Source organism: Oryzias melastigma, linkage group LG24, assembly GCF_002922805.2.
Source record: "Oryzias melastigma strain HK-1 linkage group LG24, ASM292280v2, whole genome shotgun sequence".
NCBI lineage: Eukaryota > Metazoa > Chordata > Actinopteri > Beloniformes > Adrianichthyidae > Oryzias > Oryzias melastigma.
In genome coordinates, this window is record NC_050535.1 from 341,497 (window position 1) to 352,848 (window position 11,352).

The 11,352-nt window shown below is 44.4% G+C and overlaps 1 protein-coding gene across 2 annotated transcripts; it reads left to right on the top strand.

The window, feature by feature from the left end:
* Positions 1-2,985: 2,985 nt before the first annotated feature.
* chrna2b (cholinergic receptor, nicotinic, alpha 2b (neuronal)) lies at positions 2,986-11,131 on the top strand. 2 transcript variants are annotated; one of them, XM_024291057.2, is made up of 7 exons: positions 2,986-3,218; positions 3,388-3,550; positions 5,540-5,745; positions 6,784-6,828; positions 6,900-7,009; positions 8,174-9,290; positions 10,449-11,131. In XM_024291057.2, exons 2-7 carry the CDS (start codon positions 3,454-3,456, stop codon positions 10,572-10,574), a joined length of 1,701 nt encoding a protein of 566 aa, XP_024146825.1. In that variant the 5' UTR covers positions 2,986-3,218; positions 3,388-3,453; the 3' UTR covers positions 10,575-11,131. The 2 variants fall into 2 exon arrangements, with proteins under 2 accessions (XP_024146825.1, XP_024146826.1); XM_024291058.2 differs by having other exon boundaries at positions 2,991-3,550; positions 5,594-5,745.
* Positions 11,132-11,352: the final 221 nt, after the last annotated feature.

Genomic DNA, 11,352 nt, shown 5'->3' on the forward strand with positions numbered 1-11,352 from the left:
TTACAGCTCTGACTCATGGGAAACTAGTAAGGGTGTAACCAACGTTCCCTGTAAGTTTTTGTGCGTCTGAGTAAACACAGAGACTCACTGAGCGCTCCTTCGACCACGATGAACAACACTGAGGGTTCACATCTATAATTATCACCCAGAAATGAAAAATCTTGATAAATAACTGCAAATCTGCTACTTGGGCACTTAAATTTTACCTGATTTTGCCGCCTGTCCTCACTTCTCCAGTGACGGTAGACCATATAGATTGGAGACCTTGTCCAGCTTTATTGTCCTCCTGGGGGGCTTCAATGCCCATGTAGGCAGCAACAGCTGTACCTTGAGGGGCGTGATTGGAAGGAATGTCGTCGCTGATCCAAACCTGAGCAGTGTTTGTTGTTGGACTTCTTTGTCCATAACAAACACTCTGTTCAAGCACAAGGATGTCCATAAATATGTGGTACCAGGACTACGGTTGGGTACTGAAATTCAGTTTACGTAGGAACTGTGACGATTTATGCTGTTGGCTTAGGACATATCAATGACTTCTACACTGTTCAGTACTCTGAAGTTCCAGCCAATCGTTTTGCCTTTCGTGTGATAGTGGGCGGGCTCATATAAGACTGGTAACAGGGCGAGCGAGAGCTTCCAAAATGCCAAAGTTGAAGCATTTCCTGTTTCCTCCTGACTGGGATAGGTGACGTAGAGTGTCACCCCATGAACTTGCCCACGAGGAAAAGGACGTATATATTGTTCCCCGCATTTGAGCTTTCTGGCTCAGCTTCCTCTTCACCACATGAGACTGGTGCAGTGACCGCTGGGGTACGTCATCCAGAGTACCCTCCACAGGACACCATGTAGGATGCTTTCAAAGCCTTCTCCAAATCCACATAACACACATGGACTGGATGGGAGAACTCCCACAAACAGTGTAGAGCTGGTCCACCGTTCCATGACCAAGATGGAGAACGCACTGCTGTAAAGGTAAACCAGATTTATTTGAACTTTTTGGGTAAAATAAAACTTTTGTTTCCAATACAGAAACTGAATCTTTGCTGTTTCTATTTTCATTAAATTTGTTTTTTTTTTTTTTATTCGCCCTCAGTCCTGCCAACCCCCCAGGAGCTGCACCATCAGTTGAAAGTTTGGACCCACAGGAAGTCTGAGCCGTTGACTGTATAAATACTGGACTTCTGGAGCAATGAGGTCCCCCATTGGAAATGCATTACCTCCACTCCTCACTAAAGTAGGCCGCCACTTTCACCGTCACTTCCTGAAACGGATATCGCCATATTGCAAACGTCTGCAACCCATCTTCAGCGATTGGTCTGAGTCATAGCTGAGTCATGAATCTACAGGAAGTACTGTCGCCAATCTGGAGTGAGTTTATTGTGAGTCCCCCCCCTCTTTCCACGCCTCGACCACGAGACCGCGGGATGTAAACAGCTTCTACTTTAATAACGGTGGAGAATCGTACAAGTCATTGTTGAAGCCTTTGAGGGAGAACCATTCCAACATTTGATTCTGTCAGCGGTCCTTTGGGATTTACTAACATTTGTTCCTTTTAGTCGAGATAAAAGGAGCATTTGGGTGACGCCGCTGCAGAACGGCGCCCCCCTCACGCGCACCGCAGCTGCAGCTTGTTAATCCTCATGCGCTGCCACGTTACAGTCTGATCAGATGCACGTGAGAAGCGCGTTCAGCGGTATTTAAAATAAATAACCATCCTAACAAGTGAACAGCTGGATCTTTATTCTGTTTAAAATACAACAACATCCATTGAAGTTTGTCTCGCGCTCCTCAGACGGCTGCGTCTAATTCAGGCTGAAGCTGGAAAAGTGAAGAAGATGAAACTTTGGTTGGTGGTTTTATGCGCATATATGCAACTTATAATTTATAAGCTACAATCAAAACAGTGAAATAAAGAAAAACGAACGTTAAACAAACAAAAAAGTCCAAAGCACATAACCTCAGAGTGAAATCTATTTCTACAGAGTAAATCCTCATCTAAAAATGTCGACAGCATGCTCCTCTTGTTGTTTTAAACTGCTGCATCGGTACATTCCATTGAGGAAAACAACAGTAGGACAATGATTGGTACATTGTTGAATTGTAAAGTAGGTGTTAAAAGGTCTTCACGGACCCATTGATGAAGTCTGCTCCCATTGGCTACCCGTCATCTGTCACTCAAACCCCCCAGACGGTCGACGTCAGACCCACAAACGCTTATTGAGCCATCTGATTGGTCAATTTATAACTCTAATAACTTGTGATAATGGAAAAAAATCTTTTAAAAAAATTAGGATTAGAAAAAAGAAGTTAAGCAGAAAGCAGCAGAGGAAGAATGATTTTAGCAACCCAGTGGTACTTCCAATATGGAACACGGAAGGAGGGGGGCTTGCTCAGTCCAGTTCTTATATACATCAATGGTCAAAGGGAAAACCAAAGAACTCTGAGAAAACCCAACGGCCGCTCGGCCTCTTTATATGTGGAACTCATCATTTAGTCTGACTGATGTTTTTGGGCTTTTTAGTAGTTTTTTCTTAGCAAGTCCTTTAAAAAAAATCATCAATTGTTCTTTCTAAACTCTTATTCCTCTCCTGTTTGAGGTCCTGTTCATAAATAGCAAAAATAAATAAAATAAATAAATAAAATCATTTCATTTAGAATTAGAAAAACAACAGGAAGAAAAACAACTTTTGGAGTCATCTCAGATGATATTTATTCCTATAGGAAGTGATAAACAAATGATTGTTTTTCCAAGTAATAGTAATGTATCTTATGAAACACATTTCTTTAACATTTCAATGTGATTTCAGTTTTTAGATTCTTATCAAAACATTTGGATTCTTGACATTAAAGTCCACATTTTACCCTATAGGTACGGATTTTCTTTTAAAATAAATAGTACAGCATCCTCAGAGGGCCCCGTGTTGTTGTTCGCCTGGGGCCCCCAACTGCTAAGTCCGCTACTGTGCGTCTGGAGGAGGGAGATAGGGGGCGGAGTCTCAGAGCGGCGTGTCTATAAATGGTGCTCAGCGGATCCTCGTCTCTGTTGGTCTGAAGCTGCTGAGATGTAGAGCTGTCAGACCCCTCCCGCCCCAGGACCGGTGTAGGACCGACTATGTCATGAAAAATATTCGTCCGTAACTTAAATGGTTCAAACTCGCGTCTGCTCCGAGGCTCGCCGTCTGCGTAAAACTTGGATGTTACGCACGCCGAGCCGGTTGGTGAGTTTCCAAACTTCACGTGTGAACGGCGCGTTTGTGACGCGGCTCCAGTGAGTTCATCAGAGGTGACCCCCCCGTGAGCGCGCACACGCTCCGGCTCGGCGCGCACAGGTCCGCGCTCGCGCTCGTCCACTGCGATGCAGTGAAGTTCCGCTGACATGTCCTGCAGCCGCAGAGATGAAACACGCTCCTCTGGACCTGACTGCGGACCGAACCGGCTCCCCGCTTCCCCCCGATGAGGCTGGACGCGTCCGCGGACCCAGAGATGGAGAGTAACCCCCGGTTCTTCACGGGGGCGCACGTGTTGTGGGCGCTGCTGCTGACCCCGGCAGGTGAGCAGAAATCAGCCCAAACTCACATTACTGCGCAGAAAACGCACCAGATTCGGTGTATTTACGCAAATGACTCTGTCATCTTCTACAGTTCATGGGAAGCGAAGCTCTAAAGATTTAACACTATTTCCTTATTTTAAAAATGAAATGTATTCATGCAGGTTTACTCTTTTTAGGAGGAAAAGGAAAATCTCTGGATGATTTTCTTTAAGACGTTTTCCTCTGATCAGACATCTAGACGTCAAAATCACCTCCGGGACCTTTTCAGGCACCAGAAACACTTGTTAGAGTTTTACAAACTGCTGCTGCATCACGTGACTGAGGCTTCGATCAGTTTCTCCTCCAAGGTTTCATTTGTCAGACTTTCTTGGTTTAGTTTGAAGCTCCAGTGAAGACAGAAAGGAAAGCAGAGAATAAAGAAAATATGACTTTTAAGGTGGAAAGTTCCTTTTTGATCTGCAGCCTCCATCCTGCAGGAGAGAATCGATTCTCTGCAGAGATGGAGGCTGCTGGATTTGGATGATTCTCTTTCAGAAAAGTCATTTCCTGAGAGCGCAGCTGGATCTCAGTCTCATGTCATTTTCCCTTCAACGCAAAATCAATCCCAGCGGTGACCTTCATGGTGCTCGGAAACTAAACTGTTTGATTGTTCTGAGGTTGGATTCGAACGGACACAGTTCTTGACTTCAGCTCAACAGAATCATGAGGATTCGGACTTCCTGCCTCCACCAGAGATCCTGTCTCGATGCTGAACTCTGTCCTCCGATCCACGACAGCCCAATTTGAGCAAGAGCGCCTCTGGCCCGAGAAGCTGCTGACGCCATCATCCAACGCGGACAGTGTTTTACGCTCCTCGCCAGGAGGCTTGGCCGCCGTCCAGCGCTCTGGGAGCCGGATGGAGGAGGAGGTGTCATATCGTTTCAGGAGAACTGGCAGCAAACTTTGATCTATGGCTCCCGGGAGGCTGTTTCGAAGCACACATCGGCTCCGGGAGGCGCAAACACGCCGCGCCTGCCGGACCGTCAGGTGACCACAAATACTGTGAGGGGATGACAGGATCCCGACGATGGAGAGAAGATCATCACTCATTACAACTAATTACAGCTTCATTTAAAATGCGTTTTTAGAATCTTTGAATTCTGGTTCGTTTGTTCTAAAAATGTTCTTTTGGTAGTTTAACGTTGATAGCAAAACCACATTTTTAAAAATAATCTTTAAATAAAAATCTAATAAATCCTGTTTTTTTGCACTTTTCATGTTCTGCAGGTCAATCTTTAAAGGTTTTATGGTGATTAAATCAACAGTTCAGCTCCGTATTCAGTGAAAAACGATCTCCTTTCCCTCCAGATTTAACTTTTCTAAAAAAATAAATTCCTTAAAAACTTCACGATCAAACTGTTCCGCAACAAAACATTTTTATGACGTATTTTACTCCACAGAAAGAAAAGGTTTGAATCTGAGCAAATTTACCACAGAAACTGTCTGGCACGGTGGAGGAGGGATCATGATTTGCTCCACAAAGCTTCATCAGCAGGAAACACTTTTAAAAATGTTTGAAACCAAGATATGAAACGAAGCAGAAACTTTAGGTGAAAATGTTAAAAGAATTTGAGTTAATAATAAAATCTACAATTAGAAAATGTCATTAAGATCTTTTTTTCCTCAGAAATAGTCAAACAACTGATACAAATATTTCATATCCACATTCTTTAAGCTTCTAAGACCAAAATCTTCCTCCTCCTCCCAGACTGGAAGATATTTACGGGGAATTTGGATCAGAAGATTTCAGGATGTTGGAGGTTTGATGAGAAGCTCCTGTGATGAAGAATTTTCCAGCTTTCTCTCTGCTGTTTGTCGAAAAGAGATCGACTCCAGCAGGAACCAAACGGAGATCAGAGAATGTTTCTGTTATTTTAACAGGAAAAGACTCATGAACATTTACAGATTCCTGCTTGAACAGATTAGTTGTTTTTCTTTCCGTTTAACAAGAGAATGAAAGAAAAGATGTTAAGGAGGGGATGACTGCGAGTTGTGTCTCCACAGTCCTGTGCCACGATAAGACCCACTCCCACGCCGAGGACCAGCTCTTCAAGACTCTGTTCACCGGCTACAACAAGTGGTCCAGACCCGTCCCCAACATCTCGGACGTGGTCATCGTCAAGTTCGGCCTCTCCATCGCGCAGCTCATCGATGTGGTCAGTCGGACATTCTTTTCTCTTCACAAACGATAAGTCAAAACTGAGACTTCACGAGTCAACAGAACCGTGAACAGAATGTTTCAAATGTGAAGTTTGATACTTTTATCCAGTGAAGGAACTCATTTCAGACGTGATGATGCTGCAGATTCTGAGTGGTTGGACAGAAGCAGGGTTACCATGGTTACCATGGTGCAGCATCTTCTGTCTTAGAACATAGTTTGAACTTGGATGTTCTGCTCTTCTGGAGTTCTATTGGTTCTATTCTCATCAGATTTGGATCTTTGACGTGGTTTTGCTGTAACTGGGAATGACCTGCAGGTGGGACACCTGGACCGGGGGGGTAGATTCAGACTCTTCTAGGAGGAAGCATGTGAAGGTGATGCTGTGGTTCTGGATGGTCCTGCCGGAACAAGACCTGATCTGAAACAGACGTCGCCTTCAAAAAAACACCTGGAAGCTCAGAACATGCTAGAAGCTCCTCCCCTTTTTAGCCCAGAGGATTACAAACAGGAACATCCCATTTGGACTCGTCTGACCAAAGAATCTTGTCGTTTCTGAAACCTTTCTGGACCCAGAGGTTCCTCTGATGTTCAGAGATGACTTCCATCTTTGGTTCCTCTGCAGATGGGGGGTGGGGGTGAGGTTCACCCACACATGTTTCTGGATTCTTTTTGAAAGTCCGACTCCATAACTTCCATGTCGGATGCAGAACCTTCTGAGAGGCTTTTCCAGACGTTTCTCCAGTTTCTCTGACTGTTTATTTTTTAAATGTTTTTCTGTCACAGATCTGCTTCTATCAGACGTTCATTTATAAGCGAATCATATCACAGACTAAATATCCATTTCAATGATTCATTTGAGACTTTTCTTCTTCTTAATGTTTCTTATTTTGTATCCGACTGTTCCGAGATGTTTGAGATGATGTGAGGAATCTTCTCGTTTAGAGACTCACTATCTCATCTTGGAGCTTTAGGGTTCATGTGACTTAAAGCTATTTTTTTCATCTCTTCAATCAACTCTCCGCCTGTCTGATAGGACGAGAAGAACCAAATGATGACCACAAACGTTTGGCTGAAACAGGTGAGAGTCAGTTTATGAGGAGAATCTTGACTGGTTGAGTTTGATCGACGAGATGTTCTCAAACGCTGCAGGAGTGGAACGACTACAAACTCCGCTGGAAACCGTCCGACTACGACAACGTGACGTCCATCCGGGTCCCGTCAGAACTCATCTGGGTTCCAGACATCGTCCTCTACAACAAGTGAGTCGTGAATGAAGAGGAGCGTGAAGGACTCGTTCAATCATCCATCCTGAAAACCTCTGATCCTCCTCAGCTAACGGGAGTTCCAACTTCACCTTTTCTCTTCTTTTTCTATATGTTCAAACACATAATTCTGGACTCTCAGTGGGTTTGACCGAATGTGCATCATTTCAGTTTAATTTCAATCCAGATCAGAACCAGCAACAAGGTCCATGTGATCAAAATGTTTCAAAAAATATTTAGTGCTTGAATTTGAGAATATAAATAGTAAATAAACAGTAAATAAATCCCTAAATTGTTTTAAAGTTTCCATCACTTTCCATAAATTAATCATAAATCATAACGATATTAGAACTTTGTTGGAAAATATTGAAAACATAATTTAAAAATCCAGTTTAAACTATTGGCTAAATGAGAGTTGTGAATTAACAATAATTTACAAATTAAAATAAAATGCATTTAATTCTGTAACATTTTAAGATGCTTAGATTTGTGCATCAGCTACAAGTTTGATTAAAGTGATTTTAAGAGACTGATTTGTAAACAGAAAAGAATCAGATGTTCAGGATGAAGATGCTGCCCTCTAGTGTTCACTGGCTGTAAGAACTCCAAACCTCATTCAGGTTCTTGTTTTTAGTCAAAATGTAAAATGAAAAGATTAAAAATGAAAGAATTAACATCTTAACCAAACTAAACTGCAATTCGAAAAGTGAATTAAAAAATGTCCTGGTCTTCTAAGTGATCAGGTGAAGTAAATCCATCAGAGATCTGAACCCGAGAAAGACATTCTGGAGAAGAGTTCAGGGAAGCAGGTAGAGGTCCAGTGATGATGATGATGAGAGATTCCAGGTGAGAGGAGGTTGTTGGATGTGAGTGAGGAGGTTGGATGGAGGCGGATGGTTCATTTAGGGAGCAGCTGAAAGACAAAGAAGAATCGAATAGAAATCTTCCCCTCGTGGAGATGAAGCAGAAGAGAAGATGAGCTCCTCTGTGGAGCCTCCAGAATCTCACTGTTGAGAAATTCAAAGATGAGATGAATGAGATCGATCTCTATCTACATCTATATGTCTATCAAGGCCTATAACTCTGTCTACATCTGTGTCTCTAGATGAAGATGAATGTGGAAAACCAAAACATTGCGTGTCTCCTGGTGTTTTTCCGCAGCGCTGACGGGGAGTTCGCCGTGACCCACATGACCAAAGCTCACCTGTTCCACACGGGGAAAGTGCGCTGGGTTCCTCCTGCCATCTACAAGAGCTCGTGCAGCATCGACGTGACCTTCTTCCCCTTCGACCAGCAGAACTGTAAGATGAAGTTCGGCTCTTGGACCTACGACAAAGCCAAGATCGACCTGGAGCGGATCGAGAACACGGTGGACCTCAACAACTACTGGGAGAGCGGCGAGTGGGCCATCATCAACGCCGTGGGGACCTACAACACCAAGAAGTACGACTGCTGCCACGAGATCTACCCGGACATCACCTACTTCTTCATCATCCGGAGGCTTCCTCTGTTCTACACCATCAACCTGATCATCCCCTGCCTGCTGATCTCCTGCCTGACGGTTCTGGTCTTCTACCTGCCGTCGGACTGCGGCGAGAAGATCACGCTGTGCATCTCTGTGCTGCTGTCGCTGACCGTCTTCCTGCTGCTCATCACCGAGATCATACCGTCCACCTCGCTGGTCATTCCTCTCATCGGCGAGTACCTCCTCTTCACCATGATCTTCGTCACACTGTCCATCGTCATCACCGTCTTCGTGCTGAACGTGCACCACCGCTCCCCCAGCACGCACAAGATGCCGCGCTGGGTCCACGCCGTCTTCCTGGACCTGATCCCGCGCTGGCTGTTCATGCGCCGGCCCGCCCCCAACGGCAGGCGCCGCCGGCTGCTGCTGCTCCAGCAGGAGGGGGCGCTGGAGCGCCAGCGGCTGCGAGGCTCCGCCCTCGGCATCAGCACCTCCTCCTCCTGGCTGAGGGAGGGGGCCGTGCTGGTGGAGAGGAGCTGCTACGAGGATCTGGAACTGGGGACTCTCCAGTCCTACTTTTCCTTCCGCCCCCCAGGACTGACCCCCCCGCAGCAGCTGAAGAACCCCCAGAACAGCCAGAGCTGGCACGAGGGGGGTGGGGGCCCCAACAGGCAGACAGGCGGAGCCAGAGGGGAGTCGCCCAAAGTGAAGGGGGTGGAGTCAGAGGCTCTTCTGTCTCCCAGCGTCATGCGGGCGTTGGAGGGGGTGCACTACATCGCCGACCACCTGAGGGCCGAGGACGCCGACTTCAGCGTGAGTCCCCCCCCTCCCCCACTGTGGCGCGTCCCAGATTATTCTGTAAATGATATCTGTGGCCCGCTGGGGTCACTTTACAGTTGGAAAATGTGACCACCGCCACATAACCACCAAAACTGGCCCAAAATGAATCTTTGGCACAGCGAACGACACTCCCCCAAGGCGATGACATCACGGCGAGCGAAACCGTACAAAAATGAATGAACCCAGAATCGCTTATGGAGCCAAACAAAAACATTTCAAAATCCACTAACGAAACCCAAAGGGAAGATTTGAATTATTATGGGATGGCTGCGGGACACACGGCTTGGCGGCCATTTTGGGCCAAAGTATGAGATTTGTCGATTTTAGCGTTTTACAACAATGTGGGAAAGAAACACTTTTGTTGAACAAAACAATATAATATAATGTGACAAAGTTAAAACTGTCAACATGGTAAACAAACAAATATCATTAAAAACCTGCTGACTCAGCTAGAAAATAAATGTGGAAAAAAAAAGTTGGAATCCACTAAAGAAACCAACATGCATGTACGGGGATGTCCAAAGGAAGCTTTGGAATTATTATGGGATGGCCACATGTCCTATGGGTGGTCAAATCCTGAGATCTGGAACTTTGTACGTTTAGGAAAATGAATGTTTTGTTTGGGTGATTTTTACTAAGTTTAACACGTCTACAACGGCCCCTGGTTTGTTTGTGTTTCACCTTTGACCTCAGGAAGAGGCTGCCATCTTGAATCTTAAGAAAATTAATGGGCCAAAAATTGCTTATGGCGTGAAACCAAAACACAAGATGGGAATAACCAGGGGAAGATTTATGAATGAAAACCAGTGAGTTCAGTGATGACATCTCCAAGACTTTATGCTCCTCAGCAGAGATTCTTTTTCTTTCCCATTTTGTTGAAAATGTCGGTCTGTTTAATAATACGGAACGTCCTTCTTTAATAGTTTTTCCTTTAATTGAACTCACCTGGAAAACTAATGACCACAGGTGAGACTGTCAGGGATCCATGAAGCCCCGAGACTCAAAATCATCCACAAATTGAACTAAAAACAAAGAGTTTGATCTTTTGACACACATATCTTTACATATATTTCATTTCTTTTCTGAATTAAACGCTAGACTGAATTTAAAGCATGAAATCTGACTCTGCAGGTGAAAGAGGACTGGAAGTACGTCGCCATGGTGATCGACCGCATCTTCCTGTGGATGTTCATCATCGTGTGTCTGCTCGGGACCATCGGCCTCTTCCTGCCGCCGTGGATCGCTGGGATGATCTAAAGTTTTGGGAAACCCTTGAATGAAAACTAATATTGATAGAAAGAATACAACATCCTGACATATTGATTGAAGTTTATGAAAAGTGTTTTTTTCCCTGCAGTTTTACAAAAATCTTATGAGTTGCTTTCATCTCAGGTGCTGCTTCTCATCAAAATAAACATTTGAGGATTAGATCTGGAACTTCATTCAGGATTTTTTCTGCCTTTTACTCCATTTTTAGTGCTTTATGTCTAAAACTTGACAGAATCACGTTTTTTTTCCCAATTGTATTATGATTTCCTCAAATGTACGCGGAGACATTTGGCTTCAGACGAATATGAATTTATGGACAAAACATGTTCAGTAAAACTGTAACTTTATTGGTGAGAGTTACAGATACAGTAACGCAAAGATTTGTAGTTTTTAACCACGTAAAAAAAACATTTTTCAAAAATTCACAAGTTTATCTTAATTCCTTAATTTCCTCCATCAGAAACACTCAAAGGAAATAATTATACTGATGATTATTTTTGTGCAGGTAGAAAGGATTAAGAATAAAATAAACTGTATTGAATATTTCTCTTTGGTCGCATCGTTGTAATGATTTCATTAACCAGCAGAAGGGACGGACCGCAAACGGACGGCGAGCACGCCGTTTCCTCCTCTGAAACAGCTCCTCGTTGGTGGTCTCCACAGCTGCTTCTGCTTTGTAACAGTCAGCTTCTTTAAAGCCTGCTGCTCCTCATCTGGTTTCATCTTCAGGGTCTTCTCTGGATCGGTCCAGTTTTCAACGTGAGTC